Source organism: Mustela lutreola, chromosome 3 (genome assembly GCF_030435805.1).
Source record: "Mustela lutreola isolate mMusLut2 chromosome 3, mMusLut2.pri, whole genome shotgun sequence".
Classification (NCBI taxonomy): Eukaryota; Metazoa; Chordata; class Mammalia; order Carnivora; family Mustelidae; genus Mustela; species Mustela lutreola.
This window is the reverse complement of record NC_081292.1, coordinates 115,731,511-115,753,885: the sequence shown is the minus strand read 5'-3', so window position 1 is coordinate 115,753,885 and position 22,375 is coordinate 115,731,511. Positions and strand designations below refer to the sequence as shown.

The window sequence follows — 22,375 nt, the reverse complement described above, 5'->3', positions numbered from 1 at the left end:
TTTCTGTCTCTAGCTGATGCTTGTTACAAATAATATAGGGTACCACAAAAGAACTGAAATATTCTATTAAAATGTTCTAAAGAGAGTGGTGGCTTTTCCTACAGACAAAAGGTACTCAAATATCAATTACCTTTCAAGATCTTCTTTTTCCTCCTCTTGTTCACATTTCTCAGTTCCAAATTTGGCTTTCAGAGAGCGGGCTCTGGCAATTATAGCTTCTACATTAGTAATTTGATGGATGATTTCCTAACAGTGGAAAAGGGAGAGACATACATTGGAAAACAGGAGAGGGAAAAAAGCAGCCTTTAAAAATTTATCTTCAAAATAATTACTGCCAACTAGGGAGAACACTTGGCAAGATACTGATACCACAGCAAACTTACTTCCAATTTCTTGTCTTCTGGATTGGGGAAGTGCAAAACTTTACTGGAATGGGTTATTATCTGCTTTATAATCTTCTTAACTGAAGAAATGTTTTCCAGATTTTCTATTTTTAAGAAGATCAAAACCATTATTAAGCCAGGGAAAATATACTTCCATTTTGGAAACGAACTAATGACTAATCAAATAAGATATTTACCTTCTTCCTTTACCTTGAGTACAGCTGCATGAATTACACAAGGTAACAGGTGCCGAGCAAGGTCTGCAGGTTTCTGTACTGCCAGATAGTGCAGCACCTGAAGGAGGCATAAAGATACACGAATGATCAATGTAGCTATTAAAGAATAAAACAGCCACTTAGGAAAGAAGAAAAAAATCCTGTGCATCTCTGAACTCACATCTATAACAAGAGTTGAGGAGAGCTCTCTTCTCTTAGTACCTTGCCCTACTCATCTAGTTAAGTAGCTACTACCCACAATGGTTAAGAATAACATTACTGAAAATTAATAAGGACTTCAGCATTTTATAGTGATGAATATGCCCCCATTTTTTTCTTCTTTCCAATATGTAATATATGGAAATTAGGAAAATACAAAGAAAATAAAAGCCTTCTGTAAAGTATACCACCTAGAGTAACAATTGTTGATGGTGGAACATTCTCCTTCCAGGATTTTTTAAGACACAGAATACACAGACTAGGTGAACTAATATTAGGTTTGTAAAATACTGTTTTGTAACCTGCTTTACTCACTTAACATTTCTAAACATTGAGACCTTCGACTAATTTTTTGGTTTATTGTTTTTCCAAAATGGAAATTGTTTTATTACTGTTCTAATGAAAAAAATACAGAGAAGTTGTATATAATACATGGACCTACCTTTAAGCTCCTTATTCAACAGCAATAAAGACAAAAGAAATCTAATCTCATAACACGAACCTGGATGATAAATGCTCAGATTTCAAGAATGAATGAATGCATACATACATACATACATACACAGAAGTATAATGCAAAAGATCTCCAGAAATCCTACTTCCTAAGGAGCAACACATTTTTGTGTTTATCTTCTCAGACTTACTTCAATGTCCATTTAAACACAAAGACAGAAGCATATTCAATTTCTTAACAAAAAACTATACTATAGGGGCACCTGGGTGGCTCAGTCATTAAGTGTCTGCCTTTGGCTCAGGTCATGATCCCAGGGTCCTAGGATCAATACCCACTTCGGGCTCCCTGCTCAACGGGAAGCCTGCCTCTCCCTCTCCCACTCCCTCTGATTGTGTTCCCTCTCTTGCTGTGTCTCTGTCCGTCAAATAAACAAATAAAATCTTAAAAAAAAAAAAAAAACCCTACAGTATACATACTATTTATAACTTGCTTTCTTCATTTAATGACTTATAACCTTTACTTTTTGGCTTGGAGAATTCTGTGTGGTTTGAAAATTTTTTTAAATTAAGAAATATACATACCGGAGTACTAATACATAGCCTAAAGATAACATGAACACTTGTTTACACACCACCAACCAGCTTAAGAAAAAGAACATCACCAGGACTTTCCATATCCCTGTGTGCCTCCCTGATCAAGTCTCTCCTCTGCATACACCCCACCATCAATAAGTAACTACTAATCATTCTTTTGCTTGTCTACATAGTTTTCTCACATATGTGTGTAGCCCCAAACAATGTATTGCTTAGTATGGTCTGGGTCGAATCTTTGTATAAACGGAATGTTTCTGGTTCTGATCCTCAGCGACTTGTATACAGCATTGTTTTTGAGATGAGTATGTTGATACATACTGTAGTTTATTGATTTTCATTCATTAAAATGCTCCTCCACTAATGGACAGCCCCTCCCATTTTTGGCTATTACAAATAAGGCTCCCGTTATATTATTGGGTATGTTCCTTAGTGTACATGTAGAGGAATTTCTTTAGAGGAATTTCTTGAGGGCATATACTTAAAAACAGAACTGGATATATACAAGATAATGCCAAATGATTTTTTTTTGTACTGAAATCATATTCCAAAGGAATATGGAAGTAGGCTCCCCGCTGAGCAGAGAGCCCGATGTGGGGCTCAATCCCAAGACTCTGGAATCATGACCTGAGCCGAAAGCAGAAGCTTAACCCACTGAGCCACCCAAGGTGCCCCAGTTTCACATTTTTGCTGTGATGAATCATCCTGTCAATATCCGTATATTCAATCTCCTCAGTTTTTATTTAACGTCCTTTTCCTATTCCAGGAGCCCATCCAGGATACCACATTATGTTTAGTAGTCATATTTCTAGGCTCCCCTCACATGTGACACTTTCTTAGACTTTGCTTGTGTTTACTGATCTTGACAGTTTTTGTTTTTAAGATTTTATTTATTCATTTATTTAAGAGAGAGAAAAAGTGAGTGTGGAGCTCAACACAGGGACCCTGAGATCATGACCTGAGCTAAAACCAAGATTCAAGTGCTTAACCAACTAAGCCACCCAGGTGCCCCTGACCTTGACAGTTTTAAGAAATTTTAGTCAGGTATTTTCTAAAAAGTACCTCCAATGGAACTTATGTAATGTCTTTCTCATGATCAAAATGGGGTTAGCACTTTGGGAGAAAGATGAGAGAGCTGTACTCTTTCATCACCTCTTACCAAGAGTACATGAAACTCATCAGTATTGATTTACCCATGTTGCTAAACTTGCTTACCTGGCTAAGACAGTATTTGTCAGGTTTCTGTACTGTGAAGTTACTCATTTTCTCCAATTTGCATACTGCACTCTTTGGAAGGAAGTCACTATGCACGGTACATGCTTACACAATGGCGAGTTCTGTTCCATCTCATGGGCAAAGCAGGTTTGAAGTTCTGCATAGATTTGTCTCTTCTCTCTAATTTATTCAATCATTTATTTGTAATACTACAGACTCAAGGATGTTTATTTTATTTGAGTTACAGTCCAACAGTACTTTATTTTGCTGCTCCAATTGCTCTAATATTGGCCATTGGGTAATGTTTCGATTGGTACCTGTGTCCCTTTAATATACTCAAAAGAGTTGTGTGCTGTGGATTTTATTTTTCCAGCTCTTTTTCAGAACAGAAAGTTTCTCATTTTGGGTTTACCTAATGCTTCCTCATGTTTAGATGCAGAATATGCATTCATGGGTCACTGCATAAGTACTCTTCGATCCTTCAGAGTATCACATCTCGATGCAGACAATCAGCATCTACCCCTTATTAATATTAGCTTTGAACATCCACTCAAGGTATTGCCCCATTTCTCTACTACACAGTTATTATTTCATTGCAATTTTCCAGTTGTCTTGAAGAGACACTTCAAAACCTTGCAACTATGATACCCTTCACCCAAATTTCCACCTAGACATCTTCTGATGATTTTCACATGAACCAATCTTTCCTATGAATATGGTCATAAAATGAAGAGTTTCCTACTCCAGTATATCCTCCACATTTATCGGTCATCTTTGAGCTGAAACGCCTCCAATCTCTCCCATTTTTTTAATCTGCAAATTGTCAATGTGGACCCATGGGTTCCAATTTTTTCCCAGTCATTTATAGTTCATTTCTTCCTTAGTTATTTGCCATTCAAACTGTCCATATTTGGTAAGAATCCCTTCAAACTACCTCCTTATGTTATGCCCCTATCTTTTTTTAAGCAGTTCCTTATCTCCTGGCAACATAGAATGTTCCACACTCATACCTTCCTTGTCCCAACTCTGAAATCAGCTATTTCACAGAGGAAAGCTTGGTTGCTTTTAATGAGGAATATTCTAGAAATCAATATACATATATATGTGTGTGCGTGTGTTCACTGCTACTGAGATGTCACTTCTTCTAGACTCTTTCAGAAAAAAGCTACAAAATATATATTCACATATGGACATACCCACATATCTATCCATACTTTAGAAACCTATGGGTCTACACCAATACCACCAATTCTAATGCACTGCCATCTGGTCTTCCTTTCTTTCTTCAATTCCATGTTTGTATCTCACTTCCACAATGAGAATTCTGGCTTCCAACAACACCAAAACATTTAATTACTCATTTGCTCAAAATATGATCCACCTAAAAGTTTCAGAATTGCTTACCCAACACCACTACAAAAAAAAAAACAAATCTAGAAAAAAGAGTTTAGGATTTATCTGCAGTTCTCTCCCAAGTCTCCCCATACCTGGGGGTATATATTCAAACATAACGTATGTGATCTACCTCTGCTTGCTTTCAGTTTTGGTCATTTCCCCTCTTTCCAATCTTGTTGGTTTATTTTAATTTTTGAATATGCAGACAGTTAACATTTTTCCAGAAGTCAAAAGTATATAGAAAGTATACTCTTTGCTAAATGTCATTTCCTCCCATATTCCTTTTACTCTATTTTTTCCTCCCCATTCAAGCATTCTGGATAACTAATTTCAGTGTTCTCTGTTTGTGAAGATAAATTTCTCTTTGTGAAGATAAACAGACACATTTTCTTAATCTCCCTTTTTTACACAAAATGAAGCGTAATATACATATATTCATTTGCACTTTACTTTTCTCTTAAAAATATATCCTAGAAATCACTATCAGTTAATAGATATTCTCCTCATTATTTTTAACAGCTACATAGTCCTCAGTTATGAAGATGAACCACAGTATTCAATAAAGCTTCTAAGTTGGGGCATATAGAGAGTTTCCACTATTTTCTAATTACAATTCATTGAGCAATGAACAACTTGGTGCATCTTTATTTTTCGTTGTAGAAAGTATTAATGTAAATTCCTAGAAGTGGGATTGCTTTTGGGGTGGAAGGGTAAATGCATATGTAAATTTCATTAAATACTGCCAAGTCCACCTGGGGTTGTATCATCCTGCCTCTCACCAGTAATGTATGAGAGTTGTGGCCTCAGGGCCTGAGTGTTAATTAAGCTGTTAAATTTTTACCAATGTGATGTGTGAAAAATGGTTATCTCAGTGAAATTTTCTAATTTGCATTTCTCTTATTATGAATGAAGCTGAACATCTTTTTGAAAAGTTTAAGGGTAATTATCTTTTGGGGGATGAGTTATCTCCTCGTATCTCTTGCCCATATTTCTAGAGTATTTTGGTCCTTTATTCGTAAATATATATATTTCTCCCAGTTTACAAATATCTCTATCATTTGTCTTTTGACTTTTCTTTCTCAGTCCATTCTTGTGTGTGGTATGAGAAACAGATCTAATTTTATCTTTTGCCAAATGGCTATTCAGTTACCCCAAAACAACTTATTAAAAGGACCATCTAGGAGAACCTGTGTGGCTCAGTCAGTTAAACACCAGATTCTTGACTTGGGCTCAGGTCATGCATGATCTCAGCGTTGTGAGATTAAGCCCCTGGTCAAGCCCCTCGTCAAGCCTGAGTCCAGTTCCATGCACAGCATGTTTAGATTCTCTCTATCCCTCTCCCTCGGCTTCTCCAACCCCCTTTAAAAAATACCAGTGATTTGAGATGCCATTTTTATCATAGATTAGATTTCTACAAGCACCCATGAACTTTCTATTCGGTTATACTGGGCTGTCTAGTTATGCACCATTATCCCATTATTTAAATAGTGAGGCTGTGGGGGGCCTGAGTGGCTCAGTGGTTTAAGCCGCTGCCTTTGGTTCAGGTTATGATCTCAGGGTCCTGGGATCGAGTCCCACATCGGGCTCTCTGCTCGGCAGGGAGCCTGCTTCCCTCTCACTCTCTCTGCCTACCTGTGATCTCTGTCAAATAAATAAATAAAATCTTTCTTAAAAAAAATTTTAAATAAATAAATAAATAAACAATAAGGCTGTGTACTATGCTTTAGTATCTGGTCAGGTTATTTGGCCCCCATCTGCCCTTGCCACCCCTCACCCATTTACCTACCTCATAGCTCTTTCTTTTCAATCTACTCTTAGCTACTCTTGCATGCTTTTTTAAAATAACAATTTACCCACTTAAAGTGTACAATCCAATGGTTTTAGGTATATTCAGAGTCGTACAACCAAAACCACAATTAATATTAGAACCTTTCCATCACCCAAAAAGAAACCCATTAACAGTCACTCTCTAAACCCCTGAGTCCTAAGCCTGAAGGTTTCTTTTTCCAAATAAATTTAAGTATCAACTTGTCTGGCTCCATGGTAAAGACTTTTGGTATTTAAAAAAAAAAAAAAAAAAAAAAAAGACATTTGGTATTTTATTGGGACTGCATTAAATTTATAAATTAATGTAAAGTGAACTAACTTTAATGATGTTGAGACTTTCTAACCAAGAACAAGCAATATCTATTGTTCAAGAGTTTTACTGTCTTTATTCATATTTCTAACATTTCTGGTTAGGTTTATTTCTAGATATTTCACCATTTTTTCCCTCTTATAATGAAGAGAAAATGTCATTTACATCTTCAGAGTGATTATTATTTGTGTATATGACTACAGCTAGATACATATTAACTTTATATCCTGCTGCCTTGCTGATTTCTTCAGAAGGAATTACTTTCATCACTGATTCTTTAGATTTTCCCAAGTATACTGTTACCTTATCTACAAATAAAAAGTTCTTCTTTTCATGTCTTAGGCTTCTGCTTTCTCTCTTTTTTAAAATTTTTATTTCTATGGTTTTATTTATTTACTTATTTATTAAACATTTTGTTTATTTATTTGACAGAGAGAGAAATCACAAGCAGGCAGAGAGGCAGGCAGAGATAGGAAGGAAGCAGGCTCCCTGCTGAGCAGAGAACCCGATGCGGGGGACCGATCCCAGGACGCTGGGATCATGACCTGAGCCAAAGGCAGAGGCTTTAACCCACTGAACCACCCAGGCGCCCCTGCTTTCTCTTTTTTAATTGTAGTGGGTAATAACTTCAGAATAACATTAAATGGAAGCGGAGACAGTAGACACCATTGCCTCATTCCTGACCTTAGTGAGAATAACTTTAGGGTGCCCCCTGTTAAGATGCTGTGTTTAGGACTGAGGTATATATATATTTTTCATTTTAAGCATATCTACTCATTCTTATTTCTCAATTGTATTAGGAGTATTAAATTTTATCGAAGACTTTTTCAGTATATATGGAAATGATATATTTTCTGCTTAAGCCTATTAATGAAGTTAATAAGTAGATTTCCAAATAATCATTGCTGCGCTCAGTCAGCATTTATTATTTTCTTAAAGTGGGGAGAGTCTTGTTCACTTACGATTTTGCATTCAATTTCTTAAGTACTATAGTCTGTACTTTCTTTTATATACTACTTTTATCAGAGTTAGTGACCAATGTTATAGTCAATGTTTCCCATAAAAGAGTTTGGGATATTTCCTCCAACTGGTATGTATGGAAACAATAAGTAGCACACAGGGACTACGTGGTCTCTCAACACTTAGATGAATTCACCTGTGAAACCATCTAGGACTGTTAGTTTTTTATGGGATCATTTCTTGGTAACTGTGTCCATTTCTTCTATGGAAATGTCTGCTTACATCTTCTATCTTTATTCATTTTTGATATACTGTATTTTCCTAGGAAATCACCCATTTCATTTTCAAATTTATACAAATTTATATACAGAATCATCAAAGTATTGGGGATTTTTTTGTTTTTGTTTTTCTACTATTTCCACTATATCAAGCTGTTGGCACTTTTTGCCATTTCTTATTTTGTATGTGCATGCTCTTCTCTCTCTTGTGATTAAAGCAGTCAACCATGTGTCTATTTTGATTTTTTTAAATAAAACCAGATTTATTAATTTGATCTGCTTTTCTGTTCTCTACTTCATCACTCTTTGCTTTTATCTTTATCACTGCCTTCCTTTTACTTTATTTTTTTTGGTTTTACTTTGTTCTTCTTAAGTTAGAAGAAGTTAGAAATTTATTAATTCAGTAATTTTCATTCTTCTGTTTTTTCTTGATGCAGGTATTTAGTTTATGGATCTTCCTTTGATCACTCCTAAAATATAGGTTCGAGTATATAGTATTTTCATTATTTTTCAGAAATTTGTTCAGTGTTTCTCTTTTACCCAAGAGTTAATATAAAGCTTTTAGATTTCCAGGTAGAAGTCCTAGTTTTTTGTTATTGTTTCATTTCTAATTCCTAGTTTTACTGCAGAGATCAGAGTACTGGTTATATTTCCATTATGAATCCTGCTGATATGAGACCTAATATATTCTATCAGTTTCTCTGACTTTTCCATGTGTGTGTGAAAAAAAGGTAGTTTCTACTGTCAAGGTGTAGTGTTTGGGATATATCTAACAGATCAACCTTATTACCTTGTCCCAATTTTTCTTTAGTTTTGTCTACTTGACTGTCTTGTATTAAGAGTAATGTGTTCAACACCCTCTGTTAGTAGTGTTTCAATCTGTTTCTCTCCTTACCTCCTGGGGTTTCCTATTTTTATAGATGGCTACAGTGATATCTAGTGTATAAACATTAACAAATGTTACATCCTCATTGTAAAATACCTCTTTTAGATTATAAAGAATCTCTGTGTCATCATTTAATGCTTTTTTGCTTTATTTCTACTTTATTTCACATCAGGATCATAAATTCTGCTTTCTTTATTGTCTTCATGTAACTGGTAAATCTTTGTCTACTGTTTACTTTGTAATCTTTTTGTGTGTGTGATAAAATAAAATTTAATCATATAATTAAGCACTGGCAGAAAACTAAGGGAGTAATTTGGTTATACCCTTACTAGGATCATATCTCTACTCTATGTATTTTGGGTTTTATTTCATTAATTTTTGAAGCATAATATACAATGTTATATTAGTTTCAGGTGTATGATATAGTGATTCAACAATTCTATCTACTTCTCAGTGATCATCAAGGTAAGTACTCTTAATCCCCTTTAACTATTTCACTCACATCCATCTTCCTTCTGGTAGCCATTAGTTTGTTCTCTGTATTAAAGTCCGTTTTTTTCCCCTCCTTTTGCTTTATTTCATTTCTTAAATTCCACTTATGTGTGAAATTACATGGTATTTGTCTTTAACTTATTTCACTCAGCATTACATTCTCTAGATCCATTCATGTTGCTGCAAATGGCAAGGTTTCATTCTTCATGGCTGAGAAATATTTTACTGTAGATATATATCAAATCTTCTTTATTCATTCATTCTCTCAATAGACACTTTGGCTGTTGTAAATAATGTTGCAATAAACACAGGGGTGCATGTATCTTTTCAAATTACTGATTTCATTTTCTTTGGGTAAATACCCAGTAGTGGAGTTATTGGATCATATATTAATTGAAGAACAGTGGATATACCAATTTGCCTTCCCACCAACCATGTATGAGAGTTCTTTTTCTCCACATCCTTGTCAACACTTGTTATTTCTTGTCTTTTTTATTTTATCCATTATGACTCTGTAGCCTTTCTGAATCACTGAAACCCTTGTAACAGAGTTAGGTTTTATATGACTCACTATACTGTGTTTGATTGTTACTATGTGTGTTTTTCTATTTGGTGTGTTCTTTGCGTTTAAAAAAAAAAAAAAGGTGGTTTATATTTTTATTCTAGTAGAGATCTTTGCAGTAATACTTTTTATACTATCCTTAATTCCCTTGCTGTAAGTGTTTTATAATCTGGTCTGACAATTTTAAATGCTATCACATCTGATTACCATCTTCTACCCACAACCTCACCTAGTTTTATTCTTAGCTCTAAAACTAAAGAAATAAAATGCTCACCACTGGCCCTTTGCCAAAGTTTCTACAGTCATCTCTTGGTTAGATCAAGTCTATCCTTCTATACTATGTTGTTCAATATGAACAAGGCAGAAACTAGTCCCATGCAGCTATTTAAAAATTCAGTTCCTATGTTATGCTATAGAGTCTTATGTGGCCAGTGCCTGTAATTTTGAACATCACAGCTGCAGAATGTTTCTAACACTATAGAAAGTTCTATTAGGGCAATTCTGGTGGACTCCTCAGAAAGGGTGCATGTGTACAAAAATTTGTATGTGCAAAACCTCAGAGAAAATTTTCTTAGAGCCTTGATTATTTGGGCATCTTGGTAGGATATAAATTTTTGGTTTGTACTTTTTGCTTACATTTTTTGAAAATGCTGTTTATGTTGTCTTGAGAAATATGACACCTGCCTAATTCTCTTTCAAGTTATTTTTATCTTTTTGACTAGAAGTCCTGAGAATCTTTTTTTCTTTAAATATTTAAGTTCCAGTAGTTTCAAAGTGATGTATTTTGGAGTTCATTATTTATGGTATTTTCCCCTGCATCTAGTGAAAAAGCCCTTTCAATACGTAAAAGAAAACTGGGTTTTCTTTTATTTCCTGAAAGTTTTCTTGGACTGCAGTTTCAACTATTAGTTCTGTTCCAATATTTTGGTTCTTCCTCTGAGAATATATTATTCCTACTTTTCCTATCTTTCATTTCTACTGGTTTCTCTTCAATTCCTTTTACTCATTATCCATTTTCTTTCTCTTGGCTATTTTTGCTGCTTTTTCTTGGTACCTTTTATTAAATTTAAAAGTAAACCTATTCTCCTTTGGGCCCTCTGTAATTTAGTCTTTATTTTTGATATGAATGTCTTATACTTCTACTACTATCCTGAGTTAAACCAGCTCTGGTTTCATTTCTCTGTGGGGTTTTTTGGTCCATTTCTGCTGTTGGCTTTACTACTTCTGATTAAACATGATTTTTTTCATACCCGCCATGCTGGTTTGAGAACATCTGACTATTACAATTTTTTTCTGCTTCATGGTCAATTTTCTGGGAAATGTTTTTATTAATTCAAACAATCATACCTGCATTTTCTGCCTTTTTTTTTAATAGTTTTGTATGGATATGATCTGCTCTTTACCAATCCTAGTCATGTCACACTTTAAAAGTGGCCTCTTCTGTACCATTTCTTTAACGAATGGAGTAAGGGTGATAGAGGTTGGTAGGTCCTATTTCTCTTGCATTTCTGCAGAATCCCTAAATCTCCCATTCTTTCTTTTTTGCCATCACTGCTTTATCTCAAAGGGATATCATTCCTACTCTATATATCTGGTTCTAGCCAAGGCAGTGTCTCTCTGAGTGTCCACTTCTATTCCTGCCCACTTCAAGCCCCTTCTCTATGGCCAGTGCTGTGAACTATCAAACCATACTTGCATTGCGTATTCTGCACTGAGTATTAATGTTAGGTTCTCTCCCTCTACGGTGACTCTGTGATCCATCCAAGTCTCCTACATTCCTTGGCTCTTCTTTTTAAGATTCCCTGCCCCCACTCTCTATATACAGGCTTACAGCACTAGGAACTCCATTGAAATGTGGCTTCTCTATTTAAAGTTAATTCAAAGGTCACTATAGTCTCTATTCTCTATTAGTAATGCTGAAGGCAAAGATTTATTTTTTTTTTTTCTAATTTCAAGGGGTTTTGGGGCAGCTAAGTGGGGAAGTGTGTAGGACAATTTGTTATCAGGAGGCTCTCACGATTCTCCAAAACTCCAATTTTTTAAAATAATTACAAAGCAGTCCACCAAATGATTATACCATACTTACTGAACCAAGCCTTATTTCTGAAACTTCTGTTCTACCTTTTCACTAGAAAACTTTGTTGAACATCATTCTTCTACATTAATATTTCTGTATTTCTTATTATTTCCTTAAATATTTTGGTAGTCAAACTGCTAGGTCAAAGGATGTGACCAGCTTTAAAGCTTCTAACATATACTATTAGACAGTCCAATGGTAAGCATTATATATAAAATATACATGTCTTATTCCCCGGCCTAGTTGCAACTAGTTCTTAAATCTTAAATGTGAATAGCAGATATATAAAAGACTCATTAAATTTCAAAGCTTTGCTTCTCAAGTCCAAAGCTTTCATGTCTACTATAGTGAGTTTTTAAAAATGCTAGAACAATTGTTAGCTTTCTAGTATTGGATACTGAAACCTCAGTTACCTTTTCAGCTTCCCGTGTGTCATCAAAAAGTCTCCTCTGCCTTCTAGCAGGAATTGGCTTAGCTGTTTCCCAGGCTTCTACCCACATATTGCTTGGAATCTTCATTCGGGCACTCAGTTCTCCTTTCAGAACCATGTTGCCTTTTTCGTCAATAACCTCCTCTTCAATATAATCACGGGGTGAGTACCACCTCACAAAATCTTCCAGAAAACAACCTGGATTAGCTGCCTAAAATAAGGCAAAAAAAATTCAGCAGAATCAAATAAAAACCAACAGGTAGTGATAAACCTATTTATAAAAATCATACTTTCACAAAAAGCTTACCTTAACAAAACCTAGTATGTGACATGAGTCTGGGTGTAACCTTTAAAACAGGTCAGATGTTCAAGTATCAAACGCATTTTCTTTTGTTATTTCCATTTTACAGAAAAAGAAAACATGTAATGAATTTAGAAATAAAAAGTTGATGTGAAGTGAAAATCATTCTCTTAAATGAATTGTAAGTTACATAAGTTAGTTTAAAATTATAATTACTCAATACTTGGAAAATATCAAATAAACTCAAGTAATTAAATAATATACAATATGATCAGAATAATAACACAATAATAGAAAAGCTCTACTGTTTTTTTCCCCTCAGCAAATCAATACTGGTACTGTAATAAGTATCAGCTAACCTCAGAAATGTTCTATTCAGTCATCAATTCTTGTGCTTTATATAACAAATTACTATCACATAAATTTTTTTGTCCTGTTAAGGAACTGGAATTCAAACTATTGCTTTTCAGGTTTCTGAAACCAACTAATTAAACTTTTATTTAGTAGATAAGTCTATAGAATTAATGATAATGCATACCAAAATTCTTTAAGGAACTCTACAATTAAGACTAAGAAAAAGAAGCAGCTTCACAGTGTTAGTGGTAACGCATGGAAGTCTTTTTTGCAAGTGTATACACAGAGATACACACACACACACACTCAAAAGATATGTGTGCATATATTAAACACATAGCTTTTTGGTTAAATTCTCTACCATGACATATACTTACTGCCAAGAGTACTATTTTATTTTCCTGAAATAATTAAGTGATATAAACATTAACAAGGATATGCTAATAAGCAGATCATTTTCTTCCTTTTTAAATTAAATTAACCTCCAACCAAAATGAAAATGGGCACGGTAAGAACAGTCAGTCTTAAATGTGAAGAGCAAAACTGCCCATTTCTCCTCATTGAGTTCACAATCTCTCAGCTTCACCATCCCCATCAATTTAGGAAATCCACCCCCGAGGGATAAGGACTCAGAGGAAGGTCCTTAACTGAGAATCAACAACATAAATTTCTAAGGGCTATGGCATCATGGCAACAACAACAACAAAAAAATGCTGTGAACTGCAATGGATCAAGATTGCTGCATGACTCAGGATTCATGTACAAAGATCTGGTTATTAACCAGGCAACATCATACTCACACAAAAACTTAAGAACTTAAAGAAAATAATAATTGAATTAATGCACTACAAAGTTTAAAAAAAAAACAACTTTTCACCCAAAAATTCTTCCATCTGTCTGGACCTTACTGTACCAGATTGAACGTACAGTTACCAGGAGAGGGTCAAGGCTCATTTCAGCTATGGCTTTTCTTCTACTGTTAAGGTATGTACTCCAAGGACATGTTTGAGAATAGGCCCTGTCCTACCACAAGGTGTAGGAACCTCTGGTAATATCAGCATTCATCCAAAGCTCTGCAGACTCTCCTAAGGGCCCCTAATACCGAGTCATCCCTATATAAAAAAGGAAAGGCAACCATATCTATTTTAGAATGAATTTATAACCTTAAATATATTAACTGACTCCCACACAGAGGCAAATGTGTACATTGGCTATTTGAAATTAAAACCATGTTTTAATGTGGAAAGAACCAAGATGCCCTTCAACGGACGAATGGATAAGGAAAATGTGGTCCATATACACTATAGAGTATGATGCCTCCATCAAAAAGGATGAATACCCAACTTTTGTAGCAAAATGGACAGGACTGGAAGAGATTATGCTGAGTGAAATAAGTCAAGCAGAGAGAGTCAATTATCATATGGTTTCACTTATTTGTGGAGCATAACAAATAGCATGGAGGAGTTAGAGAGGAGAAGGGAGTTGGGGGAAATTGGAAGGGGAGGTGAATCATGGGAGACTATGGACTCTGAAAAACAATCTGAGGGGTTTGAAGTGGCAGGGGGGTGGGAGGTTGGGGTACCAGGTGGTGGGTATTATAGAGGGCATGGATTGCATGGAGCACTGGGTGTGGTGAAAAAATAATGAATACTGTTATGCTGGAAATAAATAATAATAAAAAACTAAACAACAACAACAACAACAAAAACCATGTTTTAAGAAATTTGTAGGTACTCAAGTTAGTCTAAAACAGTCTAATGAACCCAATTTTGTGAGGTACAGTGTTGTCATTATACAGAATGTTCCCATGAGGAACCAATATGTTTCTATAAGGAAAACTTTTACAGTTCCACTTTGGAATTTCATCTTGTAAGTACCTCTGCAAGGATGCTGTAGCAGGACAGGGGCATATAAATATGAAGGTAGCTACAAGTCAGGTATGAAAACAGCTGCTAACGAGGTCCTACCATGTACATACACCCTTTTCTACCTTTGTGATTTATCAGATGTCCTGAGAGTCAGCGGTCACCTCTTTATCCATTATACCAACTATTTGTTTTAAAACAATTAAGTCTCTCTTCTTGCCTCATGGGAGAACAAAATGCTCAGATTTTTCTGCATCTTTTGTATCTCTAAGAAAAACATGTACCTCTCAAGAGGTTTCCTGAAGATTTTTTTTTCTTTTAGTAAAGATGGGGAAAATAAGCAGAGAATAAAAGCATTCCCTTTTACTCTCACTAAACTCTGCTAACAGGAAAGATAAAAGTGACATCGGTTTTCATAGGGTATTTATATTGGAAAAAAAAATCAAACTCAGGCTGGCATACAGTATGAAAGCAGGACTGATTGGAAGCTACAGAATGGGGAGATGGAGGCGAGGCCATCAGAGATAGTAGCAGGTCAAGGAGGAAAATCTGGGTATGAGAGACGGTTCAGAGTTATCAGCAGGAGGCACAAGGAAAGCCTATGGCCCACTAGACTACCCACCTGGTTGTTTTGTTGTTGTTGTTTTTAATATACATGGTTTTACCTGGGCTTTCAAGAATAAGTAATTCGAAAACAAAAGACCTTTTTTCCTCCCTGGGGTTTTAAGCTAATAAGCTAAATGTCACCATTCTCTGAATCCTCTATGTTCTAATACAGGCCTATATCTAAGCTTAAAATTATCTTCTCCAGGTAAAAATGCCCACTCATCCTAAAAGGTGACTCTTCTGAGAAACCCTCCATGACCCACTAAATAAAGTCAGTCACCTTTCTGACATTGCCTTCATAAGTGAATATCACGTTATTATTTACAAATATCTCCCTCCATAGCTTCAACAGACTGTAACTGAGGATAAGCATTGTATTTCCTACTTATCTAATCAAACAAGTCACAAAGTAGGCAAGCAAAAGGTCTGTTGAATGAAGCAGCCTACATTAAATCCTAAAGGTTTAGCATTAAATTGGCTAAACACACACAAAGAAGAAAAACATTCCAATGCACATAAAGAAATGATTCAATTCTCAAGTTTTGACTACGATTCAAAGACTGTTCTTTACTTTTTTAAATTTAAGAAGCAAGTCTGACTACGACCTTTAGGAGATAAATGTAGGTTGTTGTAACTACTAAGAAATCAAAACGTTTAATAAAAAGGACATTCAGGCCTTCACACCACTTTAGAGAGTGACTTTCACAGCTTTATCCCAAAATAGCTCAAAATAGACTCCCAAGCTCTGACAGTGTGACCCACCTTAAAAGACTCCATATCTGAAAGCAGACAGGCACTCTGCATGCGTGCTCGGAGGTGAGCCCCTTCTGCTGATGTACCTAATTTAGCCAGAACCTCCGACTGCTCTTCTAGCAGATCTTCTGTCATAGGTGCTGGTTCCTGTGAAGCACAAAAGGACAAACCTCATGAATAGCTTTTTTTTTTTTTTTTTTAGAAAAAGCAGAACTATAAAAATAGAATAAAGACAACAATTATATCAGCTCTAGCAGTCACAAGATCTGTATTTAAAAAGATTTAGAGAAATTCCAAGTTTTTTGGAACCCACATAAAAAATTAACAAATTAATAATAGATATGACTTTCAGGACCCCCCCACAACAAATAAGATTATCATGTCTTCCTTGACAGGATTAATAAAAGAGAGAGGAATCCGGGTGCATTGAACATTTTCCTGCCTCTTAATTATAAGAAGTGAAGTCTTAATGATATGCTTATATATGCCATCGCAGTTCAACCAGGCTTTTATTGTAACTCATAAGAGAAAAAAATTTGAATACAAAAATTAAAATAAAGGCAAATTAACTGAATCCCAACTAAAAGACCCCAAATAACTAAGTTTTATGTTGGAAAAGCTGCTTTGAGTATAGGTTCCAAAAATATTCTAATTACTAATTCCCACAAGAAGTTTTTGGACTTTTTTTTTTTATAATTTTTAATTTTTTATAAACATATATTTTTATCCCCAGGGGTATAGGTCTGTGAATCACCAGGTTTACACACCTCACAGCACTCACCAAAGCACACACCCTCCCCAATGTCCATAATCCCACCCCCTTCACCCAAACGCCCTCCCCCCAGCAACCCTCAGTTTGTTTTGTGAGATTAAGAGTCACTTATGGTTTGTCTCCCTCCCAATCCCATTTTCTTTCATTTAGTCTTTTCGTACCCACTTAAGCCCCCATGCTGGAGAAAGAACAAGAAAGAAACCCTAAGCCCAGCAGGAGAAGAGAAATCATAAAGATCAGAGCAGAAATCAATGAAATAGAAACCAAAAAAACAATAGAACAAATCAACGAAAGTCGGAGCTGGTTCTTTGAAAGAATTAATAAAATTGATAAACCCCTGGCCCAACTTATCAAAAAGAAAAGAGAAAGGACCTAAATAAATAAAATCATGAATGAAAGAGGAGAGATCACAACTAACACCAAAGAAATACAAACTATTATAAGAACATACTATGAGTTTTTGGACTTTTATTTTGAGAATCAGAGACATTATAGATTTTAATGGTAACCCCAAATAAAAAAGAAGCTAAGGCAAACCTAAAGGAAGACACAACTATAGAATCATTCTGAACATTCCAAGCTGTTCAAAGGCTCTTAGGAAAGTTCTCTAAGAACTGATTCCATTAGATTTTATATCTGAAATATGAAGCACTCAACAATCCAAAGACTAACCAAACAAAACTTGCCTGCTTTACTGTTAACGCCAAAAAAAAAAAAAAAAAAAATCAACTTTTCTATTCCTAGATAGTAACATAAAGCCCAACAGAAACAACTTTTCAGAGCATCTTCCCAATAAATACATTCCTTCTAGATTTCAAGAGCTTACTATAAAGCAGGGTTTTAGAGCCCCAGCACTAGTGACATTTTAGACAGAATAATTCTTTGTGGTGAGCCTGTCCTATGCATTGTAGGATGTTTAGCAGTATCTACTGCCTCTACCTTTTAGAGGGCTATTATCACTACTCCACCTCACAACAATCACAAGTGTTTCCTGATATTACCAAATATCCCTGGGGGGCAAAAATCACTCCCCAGTTGAGAACCACTGCCACAAATATAAATAATTTTCACAAATATCTGTCAAAAATAAATTAAGAGCATGGTAAAGCTATGGCATTCAAAACACAAAACAAAAAACAAAAGAAAATAACTTTTATTCTACTATCCTCATTTTTGAAACAAACCTAAATGGGGCACTTTCACACACTGCTGAAGAGAACATAATGTATAAACTTTTCTAGATGACAATCAGGGAATCAATACACAGCATTAATGATCATGCTCTCTGACCCAATAATTCACTTCTAGAAACAGCACCACAGGATTACTTATAATAGTGCGATAAATGGAAAGAATCTCAATGTACAATAATAGGAAAATTGTTTGATAATGGAAAAATTGAAAGAAACTGCTCTACCAGTGATCATCTGTGGATTATAGAATTACGAATTTTTGTTTTATGTAAAATGAACATGCATCACATTTAAAGTCTCACACTGATACTCAGGGTTGAATAATCATAGGTAAGGCAATATGACACAGTGGTTAAGAGCTTGGGCTCTAGAAACAACGTGCCTATGTTTGAATCCCAGCTCTAGGACCCCGCACAATCACTCAAGCTCTCTGTGACTCTTTCTTGTGAAGAAAAAATCCTGCCACATATTCAATAAATGTTAACTAGCAATTGGAAACAAAATAGTTAGGTTTTAATTATAACCTCCCACTGATATCAAATACCACAAGTTAAAAAATTATATGAACAAGAGCAGAGGCCTTCAGTCTCTTCATTAGGAAGGAGCTACTTTTCATTGTCCCATAGCCCTGAAATCTCAGGATGGCAAGAAAGGAACAAGACATTGAAAAGATACTGATACCCCTCCCACCTGGAAATCTCGAGCCAACTGTAAGTAAAGAACAGATTACAAGGAATATAATCAGCAAATAGCCCGAGGACCATCCATACACTTTCATATCTACCACTTCTAAATATGCCCAAAGCTTTCTCAATATACATGATCTCATATAATCATGGAGAGGAGGTCAGAGCATTCCACAACTGATGAAACTCAGGTACAGAGATAAGTGAACTAGCCAAAATCAAGTGGCAAAACTCAAGTGTCAAACTGAACACACAATCTCAGACATCCATCTGATGCTGACTTTGAGAACTACTAATTTGGTTCAATCCACTAGTTAAGGACTCTTGCTCTAAGAGATTCTCCACAGGTTTCTCTTCTAGCTCTGCCTCTAGAATATTAGGTAAAGTCTTTGAGCTTTTCCTAGCCATAAATTTTAGGTTGAACTATGTCTGTAAGAAAGAACTATGAAAGTGTGCTTTAATTCCTACGAAGCAAGGATCTATATAAAGTTTTGTGTGTGTGTGAAGTGGGCAACTGATTAATGGCACATTTTAAGATAACTTTGTGAAATTTTAACTGTTTTAACTGAGATCATTTTGAACTCCAACCATTTATGTAAAATACACATACAATGATTATAATTTAAGTGAGATTAACTTTAAAGTAAGAAAGTAAAATAGACTAAAAATCTGCCCTGATTTGCCTAAACAAATCAGGCCTAAACGTAAAATATAAAAATGAATTTTTAAACACATAGGATGTATGTTGAGAAAAAAAGTTTAAATTATTCCAGATTTATATAATAAATTTGAATATAGAAAATGAATCATCTAAAATGAATGAGGAGGGTACAGCCTTTTGAAAAGAAATAATGCCTGAGCTTCCAGAAAAACTTTCCTGGAATCTTCATTAACCCAATCAAACCAAGACAACATAGATGTAACTAAATCATTAAATATAAGGAATACTGTTATTAAAACTTGGAAAGAGAAAAGATAAAATAAATTAACCTTTGCTGGATACTTACATGCCAAATGCTTTTAAACATATGTGGTTTAATCCTTAACAGCCCAGAGTAATACAAACTACTACTGGCTTTTAAAATATTTAATATTTGATTATTAAACAAATAAACAGGGTTTTGAACTGGAGATATGACAGAGGAGAAAGACTTTTCTTCTATCAATCACTGATCACAGAACCACTTAACTTTTTTAACCACTTTTGTGAAGTATAATTGACATAGAGTAATTTAAAAGGTACATCTGATGAGTATACACCCATGAAACAATCACCAAAATCTAAATAATGAATATATCCATTACTCCTCAAAGTTTCCTTATGAAAAATGAATGGATTAACAAACTATGGTGTATCCATGCAATGGAACACTACTAAGCAATACAAATGAATGAACCATTGATATAACAACAATATGTCTGAATCTCAAAATAATTATGCTGATAGAATTCCTATACACACAAAATAAAAATGAATAAAATTTACACAAAATTCTAAAAAATGCAAACCAACCTATTATTTTTATTAGAGATCAAAACAAGTCTCAGAAAGAAAACACAGCTTGTACTAGCAATACTGTTTATTAAGTGGTGTGCCAGAATATAAATCTAGTTCTGGTAGATTCCAAAACCAATGTCTATACCACAAGACCTCAATGCCAAGTGCATGCTCCCATACAAAATTAGATTAACTATACACTTGTTCTATAGTATTAGAGTATTCTTTCCTGATACTAAAATTTAATAATGAAATACCTATGAAATATAATTTACTTTTAAAAGGATATAATGAACAAAAAGCATACAGCCTGTCAAACAAAAAAAAACTAATCTTGTAAATGATAGCCACCTGGCATAAAACTGTGTAAGCATGGATAAGAGAGTTATTATCAAGCAAACATCCCAATATCCAACTGCATAATTATTGAAATTAATCAACCCATTTTAAAATATATAAACTACTGGGGTACCTGGGTGGCTCAGTGGGTTAAAACCTCTGCCTTTGGCTCGGGTCATGATCCCAGGGTCCTGGGATCAAGCCCCACATTGGGTTCTCTGCTCAGCGGGGAGCCTGCTTCCTCCTCTCTCTCTCTCTGTCTCTCTCTGCCTGCCTCTCTGGTTACTTGTGATCTCTGCCAAATAAATAAATAAAATCTTAAAATATATATATACAAACTGCTTACAACTTTTAAGTAAATCCTTGCATCCTGAGAAGCAATACTAACCACTTATGTCTTATAAGAAAAAGTGCTCAGAAGAATAAAAGCTAAAAACTGAGTATTGTGTACTAAACAATGTTCACTTATTATGTGCTGTTTCACTTAAAATTCACGATTAGCTTAATGATAAACTCAATATGCAGAAAAGCTCTGGATAAAATATAACACCTGTTCATGATAAAAACCCTCAAAAACTAGGAATAGAAAAGAACTTCCTTAATATGATAAATGATAACAACATCAGATACACTCAACGATTATTATATGTTTTCCTCCTGAAATTGAGAGCAAGAGCAGGTATCCATACATTAATCAACACAGTACTGGTGGTCCAGTACAATAAAGTATGAAAAAGAATTAAGAAGTATAAAGGTTGGAAAATCAAAATTCAAACTGTCTATGTTAACAGACAGCATGAGTATATATACAGAAAACTCCAAATAATTTACAAACTGCTGGAAATAATATGTAAATGTGCTAAGATTGCTACATCCAAAGTCTGTATGCAAAAATCAACTGTTTCTACATTTCGGGGGGGAAAATTTCAATGGAATTTTTTTTTTAAATTTATTTATTTGGCAGAGAGAGACAGAGCAAGAGAGGAAACACAAGCAGGAGCAGAGGGAGAGGGAGAAGCAGACTCCCCGCTGAGAAGAGAGTCCAATGTGGGGCTCGATCCCAGCACCCCGGGATCATGACCCGAACAGAAGGCAGACGCTTAACAACTGAGCCGCCGAGGCGCCCCTCAATGGAATTTTTTAAATGCCATTTATAACATTTAAGAAATAATGAAGACTATGAATTAAATCTAATAAAAGATGTGCAAAACCTCTACATTGAAAACTATAAATCACTGATAAGGGAAAGTAAAAGAAACCTTAAATAAAATGAAAGGTATTTCATGGTCATGGGACTCAAAATAGTTAAGAGGTCAATTCCCCCTAAATTAATTTGTAAATTCAATGCAATATAGAATAAAAATCCCAGCAGGATTATTTTGTACTGTGAAAAATGACAAGCTGATTCTCAAATTTACATAAAAATGCAATGGACAGCCATGATAATCTTGAAGAACAAAGTTAAAAGATTTATACCACAAGACCGAAAGACTGTAAGTTACAGTAATATAGTACCTTATTGGTACAAGGATAGAGAGTAGTGGAGAGAATAAATAGTCCAGACATAGACCAAAACACATAAGATCATATGATTTACAACAAAGACACTACTGCCATTCTGTGGGAAAAAGCAGTTCTTTTGAATAATGGTGTTGGAACATAATTATATATCCTTACAGAGAAAAGACAATCAGCCTTTTCCTCATACCAAACAC

General features: G+C 34.9%; 1 protein-coding gene across 3 annotated transcripts in view; it reads right to left on the bottom strand.

Moving 5' to 3' along the window:
- Positions 1-22,375, bottom strand: part of RAB3GAP1 (RAB3 GTPase activating protein catalytic subunit 1) — a 115,484-nt gene that overhangs the window by 7,528 nt on the left and 85,581 nt on the right. For all 3 annotated transcript variants that reach the window (XM_059166715.1, XM_059166716.1, XM_059166717.1), the window contains 5 exons: positions 16,182-16,319; positions 12,277-12,504; positions 581-677; positions 384-487; positions 131-246 (listed from right to left, as the gene is read on the bottom strand). In XM_059166715.1, the coding sequence (XP_059022698.1) occupies positions 131-246; positions 384-487; positions 581-677; positions 12,277-12,504; positions 16,182-16,319 (683 nt within the window). The remainder of the gene's footprint in view (positions 1-130; positions 247-383; positions 488-580; positions 678-12,276; positions 12,505-16,181; positions 16,320-22,375) is intronic.